This window comes from Octodon degus, unplaced genomic scaffold (genome assembly GCF_000260255.1).
Source record: "Octodon degus isolate 3935 unplaced genomic scaffold, OctDeg1.0 scaffold00038, whole genome shotgun sequence".
Classification (NCBI taxonomy): Eukaryota; Metazoa; Chordata; class Mammalia; order Rodentia; family Octodontidae; genus Octodon; species Octodon degus.
In genome coordinates this window covers 10,335,302-10,361,074 of record NW_004524614.1, presented here as the reverse complement: position 1 = coordinate 10,361,074, position 25,773 = coordinate 10,335,302, and the positions used below count along the sequence as shown (strand labels likewise).

The following is a 25,773-nucleotide window of genomic DNA, read 5'->3' as shown; positions in this document are numbered from 1 at the left end:
AAATGCAAGATTCTTCCCTTCAGGAGACCACAAAGTTCCAAACCAATCTAGTGTCCCTCTGCCCTCATTCTTCTTCCTTTTTTGGGAGACAGGGTCTCGCTATATAGTTCAAGTTGACCTTGAACTCATAGCAATCCTCCTGCCTCAGCCTCCCCAGGAGCACTGAGAATATGGATTATAGGTGTGCTCCACCCTCTGCTCCCTTTCTACAACATACATTCAGGCCTTGGCAGTGGCCTGAGCTGCCCCCAAGGCTGTGAGTTGCTGAATCTTCTGGCTCATCATTTCCATGACAGTTTGCTTCATGGCATACTTCTCCTGTAGGGCTGGCTGAATTTTCTCCATCTGCTTGGTGAGGAAGTCTATCTACCTCTTGAAGAAGTCCTTTGCACCCTCAGCTGTCTTCTCCACATAGTAGCCAGTTCCCACATCCATGTGCACATGTTCTACATCATGGAGCTTCCCAGCGATGTACATAAGGTATGGAGGGGCAATGAAGTATGTGTAAGAAAGCTCTCAAAATCAGTGAGGACTCTAGATTAATCAGAGTGGGCGGTGGTGGGACAAAGCAGGGTAGCAGTTCCCTCATTGCTCTTGTTCAGCGCATTCAGACAGTCCTTAGCTTCCACACACTTGGTTTGTACCACTTTGAGCTGGGCGATAGATGTGGACAAGAACTCTACCTCCTGGTCCAGCTGTGTGTGTGTTTTTTTTTAAATGTATTCAGTACAGGATCTACAGGATCTCGCTACATAGATTGTACTCATAGTAAGCCTCCTGCTTTCAGCCTCCCAAGCCCTGGGATTACAGGTGCGCCACCACACCCACGCTCACACACCCTGGGGTTGGGGCCAGCAGAGTTTGTGGTGCTGGGATGGAACCCTGGTCCCTGCACCCTGCCTAAGCAGGGGCTTTAGTCTACTGAGCTATCTGGCCAGCCCTTCAGCTCATTCTTGAGCATTTCTAGTTGTGGCAGATTCAGTTCCATGATGTTAATCATCTGCTATCATCACTTATTAAAAGGAAATTATAATTATTATTCATATTATCTTCTATAAGAAACCTTCAAAATAAACTAAGATTAACCTATCTGTATCACTATTTAGCGTATATTATGAACATGGTAAAAACAGGAGCTGGTAACCTTTCAAAGATTGTGTGAGAAGTGTTCATTGAATTCCTTAGCTGGGAAATCCGGTCCTTTTTTATGGCATGGGAATAGCACCTCACGTCAGTTCTCAGCCAGAAGTTGAAGGTCCTGCTAGTATTTCAACTCATTCCTGTTGAAAATGCAAAGCTAGCAATAAAGGGGTTGCTGAAAGTGAGGAGGCTCTGTTTAAATGAGAAAACAGCTAAATTAGATCATGGAGTAAGGATAGAATGGTGAGAAGAAAATAAATTAAGCGCCAGGGAAGGAAGCAAGTGTGAGTCAGAGGCTGGACACCCAGGGCAGTGTTAAATGCATAATTGATTTTGCTCAGGCTTCCCATTTCTAAGGTTTTACCTGATGCCCTCAGCAGTGCAACAGCCTCCTCTTCCCAGCCTTATCCTCTCTCTCTCTCTCTCTCTCTCTCTCTCTCTCTCTCTCTCTCTCTCTCATAATCTTCTATTTTTACTAGTATGTGTTTGCTGTATATAATGACCACATTCACCTTAAACGATTTGTACTGTACATAACTTATTTTTTCATCATTCTCTTCCCCTCCCTTCAACCCTTCTTCCCTTGCCTATTTACAAAAGTTATTTTTCCATTTTTATTTGTATTCTTTCCTGTTTTATTTATTTAGTTAGTTATTTATTTCCAGACAGTGTCTCTCTATGCAGTTCAGGCTGGCCTTGAGCTCACTTTGTAGCCCAGGCTGCTCTCAAATTCACCATGATCCTCCAGCCTCAGCCTCCTTAGTGCTGGGATCACAGGTATGTGCCAACATGCTTGGCTCTTTCTCTTTTTAAATGCCATTTCTCTTCCTGCCCCCTCTCCCCATCCTTGTTTTCCTTCCTATTTGAACAAGTATTTCCTACTTTCCAGTTTCTATCCTCCACTTTGCTCCTTATTTACATTTTGGGTTTCTCATGCAAGAGAAATAATGTAGGGCCGGCTGATAGCTCCAGCCTAAAGCGCACGTTTAGGCAGAGCACAGGGGCCGGTTTCAATCCTCTGCATGAAGAGCTGGCCCCGCTTGCAGGGCACGCTGAGACGCCTGTTGAGACTGGGCATGATGGCGCATGCCTGTAATCCCAGCACTTGGGACGCTGAAAACAGGAGAATCACTACGAGTCTGATCTACATAGTGAGACCCTGTAGACCCTGTCCTAAAGAGAGAAAGAAAAAGAGAGAGAGAGAAAGAGAGAGAGAGAGAGAGAGAGAGAGAGAGAGAGAGAGAGAGAGAGATGTTTAAATTTGTGTGTCTGATTTTTGTCACTTAAACTTATGGTCTCGAAATGCAACCATTTCCCTAAAAATGTGTTGAGTTCATCATTCTTTAAGGCAGAGTAGTATTCCATTGTATGTAAATACCACATTTTCTTTATCCATTCATTTGCCTTTCTCAGAAACTGTTTTATTTTATTTTTATTTATTTATTTATTGTGGAACAGAGGATTGAACTCAGGCTCTTGCTCTTGCCAGGGATGTGCTTATTCCACTGAGCCATCTCCCCGGCCCCAACTGTTTTATTTTAATTTATGTATTTTGTTCAGGGTCTTACTACAGAGCTGGGACTCGTAGTGATCCTCCTATTTTCAGCATCCCTGGCACTGGGATTACAGGCATGCACCACCGTGCCCTGACTTGGTCGCAGGCTCAGCACGCCTGGGGTTGGGGCCAGCCCTGGCTTGGCATGCGGTATCTTGACCACCACGGCCCCCACCCCCCCGCTCCCCCTGCAACACTTCCAAAAAGCAATTCTAATCTTGCTGTTTCCTTGCTACCTTTTCCTTCAGGTCAAAGCCTAAATTTCCTTACATGTTCTACAGAGTTTTTTACTTATCTTTACCCCAATTTCTTTTTCTTTTTTTTATTATTAATTTTATTGAGAAACAAATAACAATGAGACAGTTTCAAAACCAATTAGTAGAACAGTTTCAATAATTAATATATTGCATAGTGTTGTCTTCATAGTGGTTATTCATAGTTCAAGATGCAGACATGGTATCCTGTCTAAACTCTATTAGTATAGATCTTTCGTCTCACTGAATTAAGAGAAAGTAACTGTAGATCTATCCTATTTTGTATATACAGATACAAAATAGTCCTTCATTTGTATTGCTTTTTTTTTTTGCTTAGTTTTGTCAGAGATGGGTATTCCTTTGCCATTCAAATATTATTGTTGCATGAATTTAGCAAAATAATCCAATATAGTCCAGTAGTCCATAATAGTAGTCTCAATTTATGTATTTATGTATTTATTTATTTATTTTTTGGAGGAACCAGGTGTTGAACTCAGGCCCTTGCACTTGCCAGGGAAGCGCTTATTCCACTGAGCCATCTCCCCGGCCTCCCAGTTTATTTTTTTTTAGATTTTTTTTTCAATTTTTATTTATTTATTTGTGTGTGTGTGTGTGTGTGTGTGTGTGTGTGGCCAGCTCAGCCCACCAGTGGGCGGGGCTGTCTGGCATATGGTGCTGGGGGATTGAACTGTGGTCCCTGTGCTTTGCTAAGCTTGTTCTAAGTAGGTGCTTTAGACCACTGAGCCATCTCACCAGCCCCCCAGTTTATTTTTCTAAACAATATATGGACAAGTTTCTTTCTCTGGTCTCTTTGATTTTGAATGTTTTGTGACTACCTCTTCCATAAATTTTCAACATTCTGCAAGACTCAACTTAATTGTCCCCTTCATAAAGAAGTCTGTCAGAGTGCCCAGGTAGTTAGGCAGTCAGTCCTTTGACTATGCATCCACATAATTCCTACCCACTCCCTTGACTATTCTTGTCTTTACCAATACTGCTTTGCTGGTTAATGTCAGAAGAGGACATCTCAGGCTCCTAAAATAAACTGTGTTCTTTATGAATTATCCAATGTCAGGTATTTATGATAGCAATAGAAAACATATTAAGGTAACAGATTCAATCATCAGAGAAAAGAAATGAAAAGAAAAACTATATAATGAGATACCACCTTAAACTGGTTAGGATGGCTACCATATAAAAACAGGGACATAAATATTGGTGAGGATATGAAAAAAAATTGGAACCCTTGTACATTTGGGAGGGAAGTGTAAAAAATGGTATTGTGGCTATAGAAGATATTATTGTTGCTCCTCAAAAAATTAAAACTGGTGGCACATACATGTAATTCCAGTTACTTAGGAAGCTAAGGTAGTGGAATAGCTAGTTGAAGCCCAGCCTGGGCAACTTAGCAAGATCCTGTCTGAAAAAACAAAAAAGGACTGAGGATATAACTCAGTGGTAGAGTACTTGCCTAACATGTGTAAGGCCCTGCATTTAGCCCACAATACTAAAAAAAAAGTTGAATTACATATACTTCATTCATATTGTTCTGTAACAATCACCATCATCTATCTTTAGAACTGTTCATTTTTCTCAAACTGAAATTTTATATTCATAAAATAACACCTTCCACTTTCTCCTTATCACAAAGAGCATTCTTCTGTTCTCTGATTTTGCCTAGAACTAGACTATTCCAGATATGCAATCATACAGGACATACCATATATATTTGTCTGTTTGAGACAGGGTCTCGCTATGCAGTTGAGGCTGGCTTTGAGCTCACTGTGTAGCCCAGGCTGTTCTCAAACTTGCAATAATACTCTTGGCCTCAACCTCCCAAGCGCTGGGATTACAGGTGTGCACCCCCAGGCCCACCTCTATATTTTTGTGATGCACTTATTTCACTTAGCACTTAGTCCTCAAGTTTCATTTATGTCAGTTATACATGTGACAGGATTTCCTATCTCTTTATGGCTGAAGATCATTACATTGTGTGCCTCTTATATTTTGTTTATGCACCTATGCATCATGAAAATCTAGATTCTTCTGCCTCTTTGCTATTGTAAATAATTCTGCTATGTGTATTGGGATACAAGTCTCTTAAAGATTTTGCTTTCAATTCTTTTTTTGCTTTGTTTTTTTAAGACAGGGTCTCACTATGCAGTTAAGGCTGGCCTTGATTTCACTTTGTAACCAAGGCTGGACTTGATCTTGCAATGGTCCTCCTACCTCAACCTCCCGAGTGCTGAGATTACAAGCACATGCCACCTTGCCTGACTTATGCTTTCAATTCTTTTGTGTGTTATACTCAGAAATAGACTTGATGAAGTATATGTAATTTTATTAAACTCTACACTTAAAAATAATTAGTATGGTCAATTTTATGTTATGTGTGTTTTATCACAATTTGTTAAAGTCTTAGCAGCAGGGAGCTCCGTTAATAGAAAAACAGAAATTGTCAGGTAATTGGATAGAAATAAAATTTTTTGAAAGAAATTAAATGAAAAAAATGGGATTAAATTTTAAAATATTTTTTACCTCAAAGCATTAGAAAAACTTGCTGCAGGAAAATAGAGAACATTTTCAGCTTTCTTGTGAAAGGTAGTTATTAGCTTCTATCTGGATGTCCCCTCAAAACCTCATGCACTCATTGGTGGGACTTTTCCCAGGCAGCTGGATCTAGAGTGTGTGAACATGGAGCAAGGGTGTGATAACTAAATCGTCCACTGATTGAGTTGGCATAGTTCCAGGTGTAGTAGAAAGGCCCAGTCTGGGTGGGAGTGGCACCACTGAAAAGGCTTAGAGCCCCGGGGGGATAAAAGGGCAAAGGTGGCTTGCTGCTAGCCACTTGCTGCATCCCTCTTGCTCTGCCATTCACTCTTTCTCTTCTGTGATGCCCCTCTGCCATGCCACCCTGCCTTGGAATCAGGTGATGATGTACTAAATCTTCTACAAACTATAAGTCACAATAAACCTTTCCTCTTTTAACTTGTAGGTATCGGGCATTGCGTCTCAGCAGTGAAAGAAGTAACAAAGACAGGTAACAAGCGGGTTGCCTAGTTTAGGAACCCTTGAGATTCCACTGTATTTTTCCACAAATGATGTTTCCTGGTCCTTCAACTGTTGGTAATAAAAAAAGATGAATGCTTTAAAGGAAGCTGTGCATTGTCACAATGCTTAAAAGGAAGCTGCTGCACTCTGCCTAGGTCCTTTGTGACTTATGAATATTCAAGTTGCAAACTTTCACAGATATGAACAGACCTTGCACTATAAATATTCATAGACACAAACAAATCTCAGAAGTAGCTCATGTCTACCTTACCATTTTAATTATAAAAGTAAAAAGAGTTTACTTACAGTATTTGTGTCTGTGTTGGTTTTTTTTTAATGCTTTACATTGTATATTTGTGTTAAAGGTATATAAGACTCACTTTGTCAGACTAAAGAATGACTCTGACTTACAAACATTCTCCCAGAATGGGACTCATTTCTAAGTCATGGATTTAATTTACCTTTAGCAATCAATTCTCACTCAGATTGCATTTTCCTCAAGAAAGAATGGCTAAACCCAGCCCAGTTAAGTGCACCTGTATTCCCAGTTAAGTTCACCTGTATTTGGGATGCTGAGGCAGAAGGATCACTGTGAGTTTGAGGCCAGCCTGGGCTACGTGAGTTCAAGGCCAGTCTGCTCTGCATAGTAAGGCCTGGTCTCCAAAATTATTTTTTTATTTGTTTAAAAATTATATATATATATATATATATATATATATATAGTACAGGGCCTTGAGGGTCTTACTACACAGATCAGACTTGTGGTGATTCTCCTGTTTTCAGTTTTACAAATGCTGAGATTATAGGTGCACACTACCATGCCCAGTCTCATTCACTGTGTCAGCGTGCCCCAGGGGCAGGGCTGGCACGGCACACTGATGATTGAACCCAGGCTGCTGCGCTCTGCCTAAGCAGATGCTTTAGTCTGCTAAGCTATCTGGCTGGCCCTTTCCAAAACTCTTTAAAATGAGTTTCATCAAGAAATCAAGTAATAACAAGGAATGACGAGGCTGTGGGAAAAGAAAGAAATCCTACATTGTTAATGATAATGATTCCTCAAAAAGCTAGGATTAGGGCTGGTGAGATGGCTCAGTGGTCTAGAGCACCTACTTAGAACAAGCTAAGCCAAGCAAAACACAGGGACCACGGTTCAATCCCCAGCACCACATGCCAGCCAGCCCCGCCCTCTGGTGGGCTGAGCTGGCCACACACACACACACACACACACACACACATAAATAAATAATTAATTAAAAATTAAAAAAAAAAAGCTAGGATTAGAGGTCCCGTTCAACACAGCTATTCCCCTCCTGGGTATTTTTTGAGAAGAACTGAAAAAATGATATCACAGCGATATATGTGCATCCATGTTTGTCTTAGATAAATCTTTTTTTTTTTTTTTTTTTAAATGTATTTGGTACAGGGTTTCACTATTCGGCTCAGACTCACACTGGTCCTCCTGTTTTCAGCCTGCCAGCCCTGGAATTACAGGTGTGTGCCAACATGCCCGAATTCGATAGCTGGCTCAGCTTGCCCATGGGAGGGGCCAGCACAACATGTGGTGCCAGAGATCAAACCCCTGCCCATGAGCTTTCCTAAGCAGGCACTTAGTCCACTGAGCTATCTCTCCAGCTCAATCTTAGGTAATCTTAGAAACAACCCAAATACCCATCAACTGAGGAATGGATAAAAAAAGGTGTGGTATTTTTATATAGTGGAGTAAAACTCCACTATAAAGAAGGATAAACTTGAGACATTTAGAAGGGACATGGAAGCAACTAGAGAGCATACTAACAAGTAAAATAATGAAATAAATCAGACTCACATATGTGAACATTGCATTGTCTCCCTAATGTAAGAAACTGAAAGAGCATATATGATCCAAAATGTACAATAGATATTATTGTACAAAAAGAATGAGAAACTAGAATGAGGAAAAGAAGAAAAGAAGGGAGGGAAAAGGAAAAGATATATTAGTTCCTTGAAAAAGAAAGATTTATGCCTACATTGTTTAATCAGTTTTTCATGCCTATATCTTGTGATATGAACAACTACTTTGAAGATAACAATACACAATGCACTAACCATTATTATTCTCTTACAATTTTGTTTTGAAATGTTATACCTTTTCTTTCTTTAAAAAAGAAAGGTAAAGTCTAAGGAACTATGGAAGCCAAATCAGCCTAAGGAAATATGCTAACTAAATGTAAGGGAACATTCTGGATAACCTCTTTATTAGTTACCTTACCATCACTGCCACAAAATACCTACCACTCACAATTTAAAGGACAAGAGGTTTATTTAGCTCATGGTTTCAGGGAGTTCTGCTTATGGTTGGCTTGTTCCAAGGAAAAAAAGAGTATGAAGGAAGGGATGGAGGAGAAAAGTTACTTAATCCATGGTAGCCTGTATACAAAGGAGGAACTGGAGAGAGAAATACTCTCTTCCAGGTCACACTCCAGAGACCTATTTCCTACTATGTCTCACCTCCTAATAGCACATTCAGGTATGAACTCATCATTGGATTAATTCACTGATGAGATAGTCCCTCATGAGTCAATCACCTTCCAATAGCCCCACCTCTGAACATGTGAGACTTTTCAGGACATTTTCAATCATAAGAAGATCCTGAAACAGAAATTGTTACCAGCCAGTTAGTTTTTCCACTTGCCTCTGACCAAATCAAAGCAGGTCATGCCTTTGGGTAAAAGGAGAAAGGATGTATTCAAAGCTAGCTCTAAGGAGATGGAGGGATTATATTTGCTTCAAACCACCACTTCACCATTTAGAGGGTGGCAGGAACAGAGGGGAGGGGGGGAGAACATAAAGAGATAGTATAGATCTTTATGGTTTAGTTACTTTTCTTGTTGCAAAGACAAAATACCTGACACAATGTTAAAGGAGGAAGAGTTTATTGTAGCTTGCAGTTTGTTGGTTCATAGTTGGCTGGCTGGCTCTAAGGTAGGGTAACATAGAAGAGGGGCATCACAGAGGAGAAACAGTTCACAGCAGATGGAAAACAGCAAAGCAGTGATGTAGTGAAGGAGCAGCAACAAGAGATGGCAACTGCTTTCTTTCTGTCCCTTATATTCCAGCAGGTTACCTGTTAGTTTTCCCTGGCCCCTGTATAAGATTATTTTATAATCAAAAAATCATATAGGAGAGTGCAGGAAATCCATCCACACAATAAATCAAAGAATCCAGCTGAAGGCCTGGATCCTAATATCCTACATGAATCCAGCTGAAAACCGAGAGTCCACAACAATGCCTCTCACAAGATCTAGAGCTCACAACAATGTCTCATGAAGGCCTGCTTCACAAATCTGCATTAGAAAGGCCCAAATGTCAGTGGTGGAAACCAAAAAGTCTATGCTAGGGGGAGAAAGGATCTGTGCTAGCAGGCTGAGTGATCTGAACTGGAGTTGAGAAGCAACACCCACGGTAAGAACCAGAGCTCTCCTGAGAAGTACCACAGCCATCATCAGCAACAGTGAGATCTTGAGCTCCTGCAACAAGATCTACATTCCTATCAGGAAAGTCAATGTGACAAGCTTTTCCACAAGGCTGAGTAGTACACCATCTTTCCCTCTGGAGCCAGGAAGCATGCTCAGGATGAGGACCAGAGTGCCCCCAAGATGAACTGTAGTCATTCCCAGTGACAATGAGGTTCCAGATCCCTCTCCAACAAGAACAGCCAAGTTCATCAGAAAAGCCAGCATGACAAGGTCCTCCAGCAGAAATAGTCCAAGAGAACCAGAAGCTTCCCAAACAGCTTCTCTAACAGCCTTCCAGCAGCCCAGCAGCTTCTCAGTTGAGCCTTTTTTTTTTTTTTGGTACCGGGGATTGAATTCAGGGCCTTGCACTTGCCAGGCAAGCATTTATTCTACTGAGCTATTTCCCCAGCCCCACAGCTGTGCCTTTTATGCTGTTGGCAACAATCTTCAAGTGGGTTTCCCGCACCTAGCACCAGGCCAGTTCAACTCAGTTGGGTTTAAGAAATTAACCACCAGTCGGCAATCCACTACACTGTCTCAAAAAGACAAGACAAACAAACAAAAATTTACAGCCATCCTGTGACCTCAGAGGTAATACCCTGAAAAGACCACAACCTCACTTCCATAGTTGTTTCAAAGTTGCAGTGGAAATTTATATTTGAGGAATTTTGTTTGATGGTAAATTGCTCCTATGAGCCTTCTTGGTCACAGTAGTATTACTTAAGTGAGTATAAATGTTAGACTGTAATTTTACACTACTACGTTTGCAAATTAAAAATTATCATGTTAGTTTCCCTAGAGAATTATTTCCATAGATCCGGTTTTCCTTGTAGGGACACAAAAGAATTGGGAGTGGAGCAAAGCCAGTCTAACAGGAGTGGGAGATGGAAGAGAAAAGCCTTCTTCAATTTAGGATTGCCAGTAATTCATTGGTATTTATTAATTTAGCAAACACTTATTCCTACCACAAGCTCCCAGTTTTAAATACGTTTCACATGACTGTTGGTCAAGAATTTGTCTTTATTAACCCAAACAAAAGACACTAAATGATTTTTCCTGTAAGTGTTTTTATTGGTTATGGAGTCCCTCTGCTGCATGGCTTCTCTCCTTTAACAGAAAGCATGAGCCTAAAAATTAAGCCTGGAGTTTTTTAAAAAACTGTGCTATCTAACTCTGCAATTGGACAAGCTGAGTCCTCTTGAAGTTAGCTGATTCTTTGTCTCCTGGAAAGCCGGAAATTCATATACTGCGAGAAGTTTCTACATCTATTTAGCAATGCTAGGTACTCATTTTCCCTTCTTTTAGTGCAACACCTGATCCAGAGGCTCCATTTTTTTTTTTTTTTTTCTTTCTTATTTAAACTAAAGTTTGGGCTCCTAAGCAACTTTCCAGCTACAGCTCGAAGAGCTACTTCCGGCCTACGTTTTGCCGAATAGGCGGTATGTCACACCATGGATTCTGGGAGACCGAGTCTCCGTGTAGCGAGATTCCCAAGGCCAATGTGAACGCAAGACTTCAATTCCCATAAAGCCTAGCGCAAATTCGTAATTTCTGCCGGGGTACCCGTGAGGTGGTCGCCATCTTGCGTACGGAGGTGCGGCTTGTTGCCTCGGAGTCTGACGGCTAGGCGTTTGGTTCTTCCAACTCTCTGCTCTGGTGCTATTTGAGTGTTTCTTTCACTTTCACAGAGATTTTTGTCTTGTAGGAGAAAAAAATTTTTTTTGGCGAGATAAAGGTCATAGAAGGTGAGTAGACGGCCCATTGTAGTGGGGGTGAGTTGGTGTTTTCGGTTTCCTTTGGCCTTCGGTGACTGGGATTCTCACCCACTTTCCTAGACGCTGAGTGAGTCTCTGAGTCTCGGACACCTCAGAATTCCTAGACAGGACCCGAATCCCTGTTGGGTCATAGAAAGTGGGCAGCGCACTCGTATCCAAGCAGCTTACTTTGGAGGTCACGCCGTGCCTGAAGTCTAGGTTGTGTGTAGGCCACGCAGTGGTGACACACTCTTGCTCTTCCCCGGGACTCTTCTGACTTTTTGCATGAGGAAATGAAAGCTGAGAGGTGGCCGAGGTGGGGGACGATTTTCGGAGGTGGGAGGTGTTCTCCACAGTTGCAGCTTCGTTTAGCTTTCCCGCATCCATCACTAGTTCATCACTAGTATTGCCCATTCCTCTTTCTTCGTGTTGGAGAGCAACACCAGAGACCAGACACAATGAAATAACATTGAGCACAACAGGCTTTTGGATTATACTCTTGAGTCTTCCTAATACATTTCAAGAAAAACGAAAATTTATTTTGTGAGATAGACTAATCAGCTGGGAAAGCCAAATGCTTTGATTTTGGGTAATTGCCAGATTTCTTTGGTGAGTATAATACATTCACGTTGTCAGTGCGACTTAGTTTCTTTGAAATTGCCACATTGAGGGCCGGGGAGAGGGCTCAGTGAAATAAGCGCTTCCCTGGCAAGCGCAAGGGTCTGAGTTCAATACCCGGTTCCGCCAAAATAAAAAACAAAAAACCCCAAATTGCCACATTGTAGCCATGTGGGAACTGCTCTTGCACCTAAAAGGAAAAGGGCCAGCAAAGACTGCATGCATTTCAGTGAATGTAACATTTGGATGCTGGAGATAATATGGTTGTTGTAAGCTAGAAATTTGAACCATATAAACCAAAAGACCTAGTAATTTTAAACAGGAAAATGTTTATCATAGTTAGTTTAGCTATAAACTAGCATATAAGTTAATTTGCTTGGCAGTTTTATTCTTTCATAGACAATTGTGTATCTGTATCATCAGAATAGGTATCATTAACTCAGTTTTCCAAACTGAAGTTCTTAATTTGTCAAAAGATACTTTTTAAAAAGGGTATTAACTTAGGTGAGACACATTTATGAATGTTATGACAATACTTAAATAAGTAGTTATAAAATTACACTTTTTTTTTGAGACAGGGTCTCAGAATGTAGCCCAGTTTGGACTGAAACTCACAGTGATCCCCTGCCTCACCGTACCACACACCACACGACCAAGCCTTGAGGAGTGCACCACCACACTTAGCCTAGAAAGAATACAATTTGACTTTAGTATTTTGGGAGATGTTACTATTACTTGAAAAATTGAATTGTTTTTCTAATTATTTATGAAGAAGTATTAATCGTGTGATTTGTTTACTCCTCAGATGCCTTGTGGTAAAGTTGAAGCTAAGTTCTTGGGACCTGGGAAAGAACTAACAAATGAACCACGCTATAAAAAATTGAAATCAGCTGCGGAAGCTTGTATTTTCCCACATCATGGCAGTGTTAATTTTCTTCAAGAGGACAAAACCCAAGCTACAGATTTACAGAAACCTTTGCATAATGAGATGCCTTGTAGTAGATTAGATGTTGTTGAATCCACTGGTTCACAAATTTTACAAGATGGAAAACCTCCATTAGTATCAACAGATGATGAAATATATAGTACAAGTAAAGCATTTATAGGACCTATTTACAAACCCCCTGGGAAAAAAAAAAGTAATGAAAGGTGGAATGAAACAGACACTCTCAGTGGTACAAATGGCAAAGGAAGACAAGAGAAGAAACGGAAATTCAACACCAAAAAATTAGAGATTGACACTGAATTATCACAGTTTTACAAAGAAATCGAAGAACTTGAAAATGAAAAAGACAATTCTGAAGTCAATTGGAAGGAATTCGAACCTTCTCAGGAACAATTTACTTCATATTATGAGGGCTATAATAATGATGTCTTAAAATGTGATGATGCAAGTAAAGATCCTAATATTGTTCCTCAGTCACACTGTGGTTATCAGCAGTACTTGGGCAGTGAACCAGGCAAATATGGCTGTGATGGACAAGTAATACCTACATTTTGTGATACTTCATTCACTTCTTTCAGGCCAGAACAGGAATCGTTGCATTCCTTCATTGTGCCCTATGGTCCCCCTCTTCCTAGTTTTAACTATCATTTAAATATTCAAAGATTGAGTGCTCCACCAAGTCCATCACCAAATATTTTCCATGCTCAAGGTGACTATCAGATTCAAAATGGATATGCTGTAAATAGTTGTCATATGAACTGGAATTCTTTGACTTTTGATCAGAACAATGAATATACTGACTATAGTGGGAATAGCAGTATTGTTTATACCCCTAGAAATGGCTGTAGTGGGCAGGATGGCTATATGAATAGTGGTTTACATGAAATCAAGGACGGAAGCTGGAAAGAGCCTCCTATAGACAAGCATGATGGAATGGACAGTTTTATAAACCAACAGTTACAAGAAGAAAAGTTAAATAAGTTACAGAAATTACTTATTCTTTTAAGAGGTCTGCCAGGTTCTGGGAAAACCACATTGTCTCGGTAAGTAAAATATACCAAGTAAATGCTTGGTGATTTTTATCTAAAAATCATAAATGATTTGTGTTTAGTGACAAATGCTTTCAAGTTTTTACTCTCATTTCTTTTGGGGAGGGGGACAGTGGGAGTAGAACTCAGAACCTTGTGCTTACCAGGCAAGCGCTGTGCCTCTTGACTTTTATCCCCAGCCCTCAAGTGCTAGAAGAGAATATCGTACAGTATTTAAGAGTGGCACTTGACAGTGTAAATACTTTGGGATTTTTTTGGTCTTTTGAGACAAGGTTTCACTATGCAGTTTAGGCTGGCCTCAAACTTATTTGGTTGACCAGGTTAGTCTACACCTCACCGTGATCCTTCTGCCTCAGCCTTCTTAATGTTGGGATTACAAGTGTGGGCCATCATGCCTGGCTATTTTGAAAAGATATTTTCTGAGTGAGAGGGAAGAATTGTATGTGTTTCTGTTTAGATTGTGTTAAGGTCTTTAAAAATAGATATACCATTTGTAATTATGACAGTAATAAACACAAATGCAGCTTGAGGGCTTTGCTAATCTTTCTTATTAGGTGAGCTATTTGAGAAAAGTTGGATTTAATTTCAGGATTGGGTTTTGATTTAGTTGTTTCACTTTGTGACCTTGGGCATGGTTGGCTGCCTGCTTTGAATGAATGATACTAATTTTTCTGGAATTATTTTGACAGCTCAAAGGAATTTTGAAAATGTTAATTTAATTAGTACTGTGTCATGTTCATATCCTTGAATGAAAGTATATGAAAAACACTCATTTTTATTAGCTTATCTCTGTTTTTTGTAACTTCTGAGTTAAACTGAACTGTTTTCTGTAGCTATTTATAATGATTGATACATTGTGTCAACTTGAGAAGTTTAGATGTTGAAGGCAAGCAAAAGAGGGCCAGGATCCTCACTTTGTTATCATCCTGAGCCTGTTCCAAAGGAGGGCATGGAGATGGTATGAGAGCTACACCAACCCCCCTGCCCCAGGGGTGGTGGTGGCCTGTTTACAATATAAGGGAGGAAAAGAGGCTTGCTTTTTCTGATTTTTGCCCTTGTTGGTTTTGCTGTCTTCCACTACCATTACCATGAATTGCCCCTCTGCCGTCCTACCCTGCCTTTCAACCAGCTGATTAATGGACTGAAAACTCACAGACCATGAGCTAAATGAACCTTTCTTCTTAAGTTTGAGCACTGGGTGTTTTGTCTCAGCAAGGAGAGAAAAGTAAGACACTGTTGATTCGATGAGATGAAGTTTTTTGTTTTTTTTTGGTACTAAGAATCACTCAGGACTTTGGGCTTGCCAGGAAGGTGCTTGTGCTGCTGAACTATGTCTGCAGTTTCTATAAAATGAAAATGCAACTCATATCACAATATTTTTATATATTAAAGTACTTTAAAATCGTGACTTAAAATGCAAATAGAAATAGTTGGAAATACATTTTTATTCTTAAATAGCATAGATAGTCCTCAAATAAATTTATTACTATAATCACCCTTATCTTTCACTATAATTTTTCTTTTTCTTTTTGGAGGTGGGATTTCTATGTAGTTCAGGCTGGCCTTGAGCTCACTTTATAACCCATGCTGGCCTGGAACTTGCACCGATCCACTTGCCTCATTCTCCCCAGTGTAGGGATTATAGTTATGTACCATCCCACTACAATTAAATCTTGAAATTCTATTGAATTACCACTACTTTATCCAGTTGCAGTTTCAACATCTTCCAATATATTGTCTTAAACCTAACATTTCTTATATTGTGTTCTACACTTACTTCTAGTCAAATAGTCCTATCAGACCCCTTGACCTAGTTTCCAAATTTCAGTATTTATCTTCAGTATATATTTTCTGTTTATATACTAACTTCAGAAGACTGTCCCACGTTTATGAAGCAGCCTCACTCTAAAAGAGTTGAAATTTTATCATGTTTATAAGATCCTTGAAAATAAGCAGTTGCAGTAACTAGTTTCAACTTCAGCTCCATGATATTTCCTTTGGCCAAAAAAGCATTAGATTGTTTTCCAGTTCCAAGCATTCAACAGATGGTAGCAAGGCAGAGCCACCAGAAACATACACCTGATTTCCATGACAAATATGGTAATGCTATATTAGTTGGTGGAACCACATTCTGTATTGCTGCATGGATCTTCAGCAACACAAATTGTAATAGAATGGAAAGAACCTTTACCCTGTTGGCAGAGTCACGCCCAAGGAATGGAGAGATCAGTAATCATGCCAGCTGATATGCTACAGCTGTATTTTTTTTCCATAATTTTATTGAGAAACAAATAGCAATGAGACAGTTTCAAATCAAGTTGGTAGGACAGTTTCAATAATTAACACATTGCATACATTTTTCCTAGTGGTTAATTGCTGTACAAGATTTGGACATGATATCTTATTTACAAACACCATTAGAACAAATCCCTCTATTCATTAAGAGAATGTAACTATATATCTATCCTAACCACTTTGAATACACAGATACAGCTGTATTTCTAAATGAAATCATAATTGGTGTCAAGTAAAAGTGCTATGTATCCATTAAAATATGGCATATTGAAGAACTAAAGTACAATTGAAACTTTAAAAAAAAAAATCCTCACTAAGGAGGAATAAAATTTCAAAGGCCAAAATTTAAATTCAGTGATCATAATTTATAATCTGGCTTGACATGCTTATATTATAAATTAAATTTTTATTTTTTTTCTGAAGAAATTTTTGTTTAGATTTAAATCTTTTCTCAAGTAAATATAAAATTGCAAAACAATTTCTAACCTAAAGATACCAAATGAATTTTCTTCTTGTGGCATAAATCCTACATAACTGCAAAGAATTAGTATTGCTTCCAGGAGCTATTTTTCACAACTGCACAAATATATTCAAGTAAGTGCCAGCTTTTTGTCCCTTAAGGCACCCTGACAGTATTTTGATGAAAGATTGATAGAAGTTTGTTACCATTTTAGTTAGCATCAGACAAACAATCTTTTGGCCTCGTGATTATACACAGAACCATTTAGAAATCAAACTTTGGGTTCTCCCCCTGAAATAGACTATAAAGATTCTTACACTATTCATGAGAAGATAGGGGAAGGGATTTAAGTATTTTATTTAGTCTACATTTCTTATACTCTAATTATATCAATGAAAGTTTATTTTCAGAAGCAGATCATTAATTTCATTATTAGCAAAATGTCTGGAGTTGATCGGAGATAAAAAATAACTTTTCATAGCCCCCTTTAGAGAATATGCAGTGTGCTTAATTAGCAAGACTATCTGGTCTTGCTATGATTTCTTTACATAGGTAACTGCTTAGGATATAGCTTAAATGATGCAAATGATCTCATACTGTGCTAAAATATTGTTTAAAATATTATAATTTCATTCAGTATACCTTAAATCTAGTCATCTAGATTGTAAACAGAGAACCAGTCTTGACAATAATACCTATATTTATTGTGTGCCTGTTAAATGCAGAGACACTGTCTTTAAAAGAGGTGGGTACTAACTTCCCACTTTATAGATGAGGATACAGAATAGTTTGATGAATTTATCCCAGATTACATTTTCTTCTAAGAGCTACACCTAGAATTTTAGAAATCAAGAGCTAGCTCAGAACCCCCTGTTCTTTCCAAGACCACACCGCCTTCAATGTAGTAAATGCCCCAAACATCTTTGCTGATGGTTCTGGGAAAAGTAGTAGTCTGTGCTGTTGGATACTCAAGTCCCCTGGATAACATGGGGTAATACCCAATTCAGTGTAAATATTATGTAAAATGTTGTTGCTGGTATATTGTATTGTTTAAATGATAAGAAAAAAGCAAACCTATTCAATACAGATACAACCACATTAAGCCTAACTCCACAGTATACATCAGCATAAAGATAACATTTAAAAAAAAAAAATGTTTTCTACTTCCACTTAGTTGAGTCCTCAAATGGCAAACCTGTGGGTCTGGAGAACCAACTGTAAATAGTTTTGGTCCTAGCATGTTTGTGTATAGGATAACACAGTAAAATGGAAAACCCAATAACGATGTGATATTTTGCTCCCCCTAACTAATACAAATTCCATGAGTTTTGATAAGCCATTCTAAAGTTAGTTTGGTTTACACATGTATCGGGCAATTTTAAAGAGTTAAGAGTCATCCCACTGTCTTTCAAAGTGAACTTAACCAATTACAACTTTGGCAGAACAGACAAATAAAATTAGAGAATTCAAGAAAAACAAGCCTAGATAATAAGAAAATTTTGTGTATGTAGCATATATTGGAATAGCATTTTATATCAGTTGGAAGATTTAATACAGTAAATGATAATTATACGTTTGACTATGAGTTTAGAAGAAAACATATAAAACCTGTCATAGATAATTCACAGAAATAAATTCCAGATGCATAAAAGATTAGTTTTATAAAAAGAAAAGGTAAAAGAACATAATGGTGTATTTATTGCTTTTTTTGAGTTTCTTTGGGGCTATAGCAGAATAGGCTGAATAATAGCTTCTAATAGATGCCCATGTCTAATCTCTAAAACCTGTACATGTTACTTTATGAGGTAGAAGAGACTTGGAGATGTGACTAAGTTGATCTTTTGATGAGGTGATTATTTTGGGTTATCTAGATGGGGCCAACATAATTACAAAGGTTCTTAATAAGCCTCAGAAGATGAGAATCAGAAAGAGATATAAAGACAGAAGCATGAGTTAGAGGAAAGATGCTGCATTGGTAGCTTTGTCTTATTGCTTGCAGGACCCATAAACTAAGATGTGCACTTAGCAGCTAGAAGTTGAGGGGCCAGGGGCTGTGGGGGGATTCACTTTTGAGTTCAATAGGAATCCAGGCCTGTACACATCTTGTCTTTAGCCGGGTGAATATAATTTTGGGTTACTAGCCCTCAGACTTAAAGAATGGTAAAAGTCTTTTGTTTTAAACTATCAAGCTTGTGGTAATTAGTTATAGCAGGCATAGGACTGATAATATACTTACCATTGTTTTAAGAGATATGGAAGAGATTTTTTTTCCCTCATTTAGAGGAGGGAGTGCTTAGTTTAAAGTCAAAAGTAAGATTTACTTTCCTTATTTAGGTTCTTCTTAATTCAACTAGTGTTTAGATTTTCTTTTTCTTTTTTTTGGCTGGCTCAGGCAAGGGCGGGTCTGGTAAGGTATGGGGAGCTGGGGATCGAACCGCTGTCCCCTGAGCCTGACTGGGTTTGCCACAGCAGGCGCTTAAACAGCTGAGCTAACCCTCAAGCCCCCTCAAGGAGTGTTTAGAGCATGAAGTGCTGGATATAACAGATTACAGATATGCAAAGCTACTCAGTAAATAAGGAGGTGAAGGGTTTATGAAGTATTGTTGCTCTTTCTGTGACATCATTTCCTTTTTTTTTGGTACTGGGGATTGAATTCAGGATCCTGTGCTTGCCAGGCAGGCACTTATTCTACTGAGCTATCTCCCCAGCCCTTCATTTCCAATTTTAAATGCATATGAATATAGTAAAATGATATGCAATTCATAGGAATTTTAGAAAACTAAAATGAACTTTTCTGTAAGCCTTTTCTTGGGAACAAGGCCTACCTATTACTTATGTGGGAAATTATAAACACAGAGTGCATTAGGTATTCATGTGCATGCAAAAAAGTTGCTTTATAGTTTCTTAGGAATCTGAATGTGTTTAAACCTTGTTTTTGGAAGCTGGAGGCTATTGGGCCTCTCTCCATGTGACAGTACTGTATCTTCCAAAGTGTACAAGAATACACACGAAGATGAGGTTAAAACAGATTTTTTTCTTTTCGTAATCATGGAAGTGACATCCCATCGTCTGTGCCATATTCTGTTCCTTAGAAACTAGTGACTAAAGCCAGCCAGTCATTACAAGGGAAGGAATTTTGCAAGGCTGAGGCTACCGTGAGGCAAGGATTCTTATAGATGATCAGAATCATTATCTTTACTTTTCCACTACAATCTCTGTAACTAGTGGCATCATTTTGGAAATTATTTTCTTTCCTAAATATATCAAACTGTGATAGTTGGTTTTTTTTTCTTTTTTTTTTTTTTCAAAATTTTATTGATAAACAGCAATGAGACAGTTTCAAATCAAATCGGAAATACAGTTTCAACAAATAACACACTGCATATATTCTTCTTAGTGGTTAATTGCTGTACAAGATGCGGACTTGAGATCCTATTTACAAACACCATTAGAACAAATCATTCTATTCATTAAGAGAATGCAACTATATATCTATCCTAACCACTTTGAATACACAGATACAAAATGGACATTCATCTGTATACCTTATTTTTTCTAAGTTCCGTTATTGAATATTATAGGTGTGTAAACTCAGCAAAATATTTTAAAAGAGTCCAGTAGACCATAATAGCATTGGGTCTTCTGTTTAACTGGCAATGTCAGAAATTACTGACCTGAGTCCCCCACAGCTCAACATAGTGATAGTTGTTTTGAGGGTTAAATGAAGTCACCTATGTATATAAAATGCTTGGCACATATTAGGTTCTCGAAAAATAGATATTGTTTGAAAAAAAAAATCACTGAGCTTCCATCTGTTTTTTTTTGTTTTTTGTTTTTTGTTTTGTTTTGTTTTGTTTTTGTTTTTGTTTTTGGTACCAGAATCAAACTCAGGAACTCGTACTTGTCAGGCAGGCATTGCATACCTGTGCCATCTCCTCTGCCCCAAAGATATGTAATTTAAGATAAACTTGGAAAAAATACAGTCAAAATCTTTGTGGAAAAAGTCTCTCCAAACGAAACTTATTTACTGTAGTTATAATTTATATCGAAGGAGTGATTGAAGTATACATGATTATACATATTTATATACATTGCCATTAATTTTCCCCAACATACTCTCACATACCCATTTGCTTTAAATACACTTATCCCATTCTTGCCATTTGTTTTGTTGAGAGTATGACTATGTACTTTAGGCTGGCTTTGAGCTCACTATGTAGCCTAGCTTGGCCTTGAACTTGGGCAGTCTGCACTGAGATTACAGATGCATCTTGCCACTTTCTGAAGCAGTTCTGGAAGTCCTGTTTCATGAATGGCTTTATGAGGTATGACAAAAAATATAGTGAATGCTGATGCTGAGTGTCATCCTTCAGAAAGGCAGGCTAATTTTTAATTTATGTGCTGCTGGACTAGCTCATTGCAGGGTCATAAAAATCTCATCCATGTTATTCATTGTTTCTGTCACTGTGATTTTTGGCTCTTCCCCAGGGTCAAGTGACCATAAATGGTAAATGTTTTGAACTACTTCAGGTAGTTCAAGGCTTCAAGGCAGCTACTACAGCCTAACTACTGACATTTAAAAAGGGTCATTCAAAACTACTCCAGAAAGTGGTAAGAACAATGGGATAATTGTTTGAAACAAAGAATATTATTTGAGGATACATGACATGGCAATGTATTTTTTATTGTAATAAAGTTTTAAAAATGTAAACATTCACCATTTTTTTGGGCCATATCACATATTTGAAGAGATGGTCTTGAGCCAGGCAGATTAGGCCAGGATCATTTATGATCCCAGCAGTCTGTGTAACTGAGGCAGGAGGATAAGAAGTTTGAGCTCAGCCTGGGCAACTTACTGATTTAACAACGTCTTGTCTTCAGAAAAAAGGTGGGAGACGAGGATATAGCTCAGGATGAAGGCCTTAAATCCCAAATACCACAAGAAAAGATTTTTTTTCTTTAAGGAGATTTATTCATTTTTGATGTTGACCTGGTTTGATGATAAACATCAATTTAGCCTCTCCATCTTTTTTTTTTTTTTAATTTGGAGAATTTAAACCATGTTTTGTTTATAAAAACTATACTTATGTAAAATGGTATCTTAAAAATCACCTGCTAACCCTGGGTGAGAAATGGTAGCACACCGTGGATGTGAGAGCTGTCCTTTTGTTTCTGAACCAAGCAGTGGAGAGAAGCCTTTGGCTGCCTGAGCTTGGCCAGACTCTTTGAGAACTAGGTCCTTACGGCAATCTGAGAAGGATAGTTACCGGGGTCTGTCTGTGCTGTGTGTCCCTCCCCCAGGATGCTTTTCCTTTCCCTTGCTGTGGAGGAGTCCACAACAGTCCTCATGGCTTGGTGACAAGTAGGGTGTGACTTTGACACCCCCAGAAGTTTTTGACTCCCAGGAGGGCCAAAAGAGCAGGAGCTGGTCCCATAGCAGCAGGGCGAGAGGAACCAAAAGAAGTACGGGGGGGGGGGGGGGGATTTGGGATGAAGCAGAGCTACTTAAACCATGTGTAATGTGGCACATCTGTAATCCTGGCTTCTTGGGGGAGCATGAGGCAGGAGCATGGCAAGTCTGGGCCAGCCTGAGCATTTTAGTGACTTGCTGAGATCCCGTCTCAAAATAAAATAAAATAAAATAAAATGACAACAAAGAGGGGATCAGACATTGGGAAATATACTTTTTAGATTTCTGGTACTGTTTAATATAATGTCATGGTTAGTTATGATCAAAATCATTTTTTGGGTGATTGACCTCTGATTTAGAATGCTAATATTATGGCTTTTTTTTTTTTTTTTTAATGTTCTAGGTTGTGTGTTTAATCTAATATGGTGTCCAAAATGTTAGATATATTTTGGGAAAATCATGGCTGCTTAACTGAAATCCAAAAGAAGCAGATAGCCCAAACTGATAACTTTCATTTGGTTTGTTTGAACTATTTTGAACTATAGTTCTGTAAGTGTGAATATGCATTTAAATTTTTTTCATACATTTTTATTATGAATTCTAAGAAGGAAAGATATTTGTTATCCTAATATGCAGTTGAATTCCTTATTATTACTGTTTAGTAGGAAGTACTAAGTACTAAGTATTCTTGAATTATCCCAGGACAAGTTTTTTCTTTTAATCTCTTCTACTACCAATCATCCACCCTCCAAACTTTTCACAGTTATGAAATCATATACACTTAATACTGTTCTCAGGGACAGGAGTGAAAACAGTGAGATAGTTTTTGTTGAATCTAAATTGTTACTGCAGTTTCCCTTAGCACACTTCTGTTCTCTTTCTTGAGTCATTGGTTGTGGGACTTCTCTGATGCTGTGAACATGCCATGCTCTGAAATTTAAGATGATATTTTAAAAACAAAGTTTGATTATGTTGATCTGAGAATTTATTTTTCATTTGGTGTTCTGTGCTTAGTTTCATTAGGTTATTTAATTTTTAAAACCTCAACGTTTGATTATACTTTGGAAGATCACAGGTTGTTCCATAACCTTTTTTGTTTTTTTAAGTTTTTTTTTTTTTTTTTTTTTGTATCAGGAATTGAACTCAGGACCTCGTGCTTGCAAGGCAGGTGCTGTGCTACTGAGCTATATCCCCAAACCATGTTTCATAACCTTACATCTGCATCTATTTCTGACTCTGTGGGTCATGTTATCTTTGTGCTTCATTGAAACGAATTTCCAGACTGTATTTGGTCAAATATGGTTTCTTCCAGATGAATTGCTCACTGAATTTTCTTTTCTAGGTTTCCTGTTGCACCAAATTGAGGCTACTTAAACAACAAATACATACACATTACAATTAGAACATGAATAATAGTTAGCATTGGTTTGGGGTTGGATAAAAAGTACTTTTTATAAAGTAGAAGAATAATGTTCACTTAAAAAGTTTGTAATCGTGGCTATAATTGTGAAATTTAAGTATGAACTGATATTTGAAACTTGAGAGTTTTTTTAAGGTTATTCAACTCCTGTGCTATTCTGTTTGTAATGCACATTACTTAAGGATAAGTACTAAAAATTTTTGTAAATAACCTTTTCTAGGTGGTGCATTTTTGGTGGCTATCAATTTTTATAAATTATAATATTTATGGTTTCTTTTATTAACAGAATTCTGCTTGGTCAGAGTCGTGATGGTATTGTGTTCAGCACTGATGACTATTTTCACCATCAAGATGGGTACAGGTATAATGTTAATCAGCTTGGTGATGCCCATGACTGGAATCAGAACCGAGGTGTGTTTTGGGCCAAATCTCCTGGGGGGGTTGGAATTTGATCAGGGGGTCAGAAAAAAAACCTAGGTTTTATTCTTTTTTTTTTTTTTTTATTTTAATGAAGGATCTACAGAGTGTTTAGGGTCTCATTACTAGATTGGACTTGTAGTGATCCACCTGTTTACAGCCTCCCAAGAGCTGGGATTACAGGCATACCACCACGCCCAGTCTAAATTGCTGTCTCAGCACACCCAGGCACGGGGCCGGTGCCAGCATGGCAGGTGGAGACTAAGTCTTATTTTTGACTTAGACTTTTTCCAGCACAATGACTTTGACAAATAATTTAAATGGCTTTGAGGGCCAGGGAGATAGCTCAGTAGAAAAGCACTTGCCTGACAAGTGCAGGGGCTTGAGTTTAATCCTGGGTTCTGCGGAAAAAAAAAAGAAAAAAAGGCTTTGAATTTCATTTTCTTCTTAAGAGGTGATTAATAGTTGTATATGTCCTACCTCATTAAGGTTGTTATAAAAATCACTGATGGACTGGGCGTGATGGTGCATCCTATAATTCCAGCCCTCCAGAGGCTGAGGCAGGAGGATCATTGAGAGTTCGAGACCAACCTGGACTACAAATGGAGCTCAAGGCCAGCCTGAGCTGCATAGCAAGACCCTATCTCAAAAAGAAAAAAAAAAAAAAAATCAGTGAATTTAGATAAAACATTTTGTCAACTGTAAATAGTATGCCAGTATAAGCTGATAAAATAATACAGGTATGGGATGTTAGATATGTTTTATTTTATACTTGATAAATAAATTAAAGTTATTTTTCCTGAGAATTATGCTAATGTTTCTCAAGTCTTAAAAATAGAATGCTTGTGAATATTAAAACATTTTCTGGGCTGGGGAGTTAGCTCAGCGGTCTAAGCATCTGCCTGGCAAGCACAAGGACCCAGGTTTGATTCCTGGTACTGCATGCTGTACCTGCCCCAGGACCCTGGGCATACCTTGGCGGCCACTGAAACCAGGTATGGTGGCATATACCTGTAATCCCAACCCTGGGGAGGCTGAGAAAGGAATATCACTATGAGTCAGAGCTGCATAGTGAGATCCTATACCAAATAAATAAATAAATGATTAAAAAAAAAAAAAAAACTTTTCTCCTTGATGCTGGTGTGTGAGAAATTTACTTAATACATTTTTTAGAGAACATGAGACATTACATCATGAATAGTGATTTTTAACCCTGGCTGTACTTTCTTTTTTTTTTTGTCTTTTAGAGATAGGGTCTAAATGTGCAATTTAATCTGTCATTGAGCTCACATTGTAGCCTATCTACCTGGTCTCAAAATTGTAAGGATCTTCCTACCTCAGCCTCCTGAGTGCTGCGAAAATAGTAGTGTGCCAGCACACCCAACCTGATTGTACATTTGAATCACTTGAGAACCTCTTTAAAAACATATCCCTGGGCTTTAGCCCCAGAAATTCTGTTTTAATTGATTTTGAATTGGAGCCTAAAGTTCGTTTTTTATGTTATTTATTTATTTATTTTGCTCTGAATGCCTTCAGGGCAGGTTTGGCTGGCTGGAGTTGTGGAGATCGAATACAGCAACCTGAGCCTGACTGCTTTGTCGAAGCAGCCACTTAACTGAGCTAAGGGGCAGGCCCCCTTTTATGTAATTTAAAGTTCTAACATTTGGTCAGATTTGAAAACCATTGATTCAAAACTGTCAATAAATGCTTATACTATGTTTTTTTTTAAAGATGAATGTACAGATGATTAAAAAATAACATGAGTGTATGCAATGTGTTAATTATTGAAACTGTCCTACCAATTTGGTTTGAAACTTTCTCATTGCTATTTGTTTCTCAATAAAATTATGGAAAAAAATTAACATGAGAAATTTCAAAAAATTTTTATTTATTTTTTAAAAATTTTATTT

At 38.3% G+C, this 25,773-nt stretch overlaps 1 protein-coding gene and 1 pseudogene across 1 annotated transcript in view; one reads left to right on the top strand and one right to left on the bottom strand.

Moving 5' to 3' along the window:
- Window positions 1–219: 219 nt before the first annotated feature.
- Window positions 220–1,000, bottom strand: LOC101588468 (annotated as a pseudogene).
- A 10,065-nt stretch (window positions 1,001–11,065) lies between these two features.
- Window positions 11,066–25,773, top strand: part of N4bp2l2 (NEDD4 binding protein 2 like 2) — a 119,446-nt gene continuing 104,738 nt past the window's right edge. Inside the window, exons 1-3 of the mRNA XM_004631068.2 lie at window positions 11,066–11,239; window positions 12,672–13,855; window positions 23,733–23,857. Coding sequence (XP_004631125.2) covers window positions 12,672–13,855; window positions 23,733–23,857 — 1,309 coding nt within the window. The 5' untranslated portion in view covers window positions 11,066–11,239. The remainder of the gene's footprint in view (window positions 11,240–12,671; window positions 13,856–23,732; window positions 23,858–25,773) is intronic.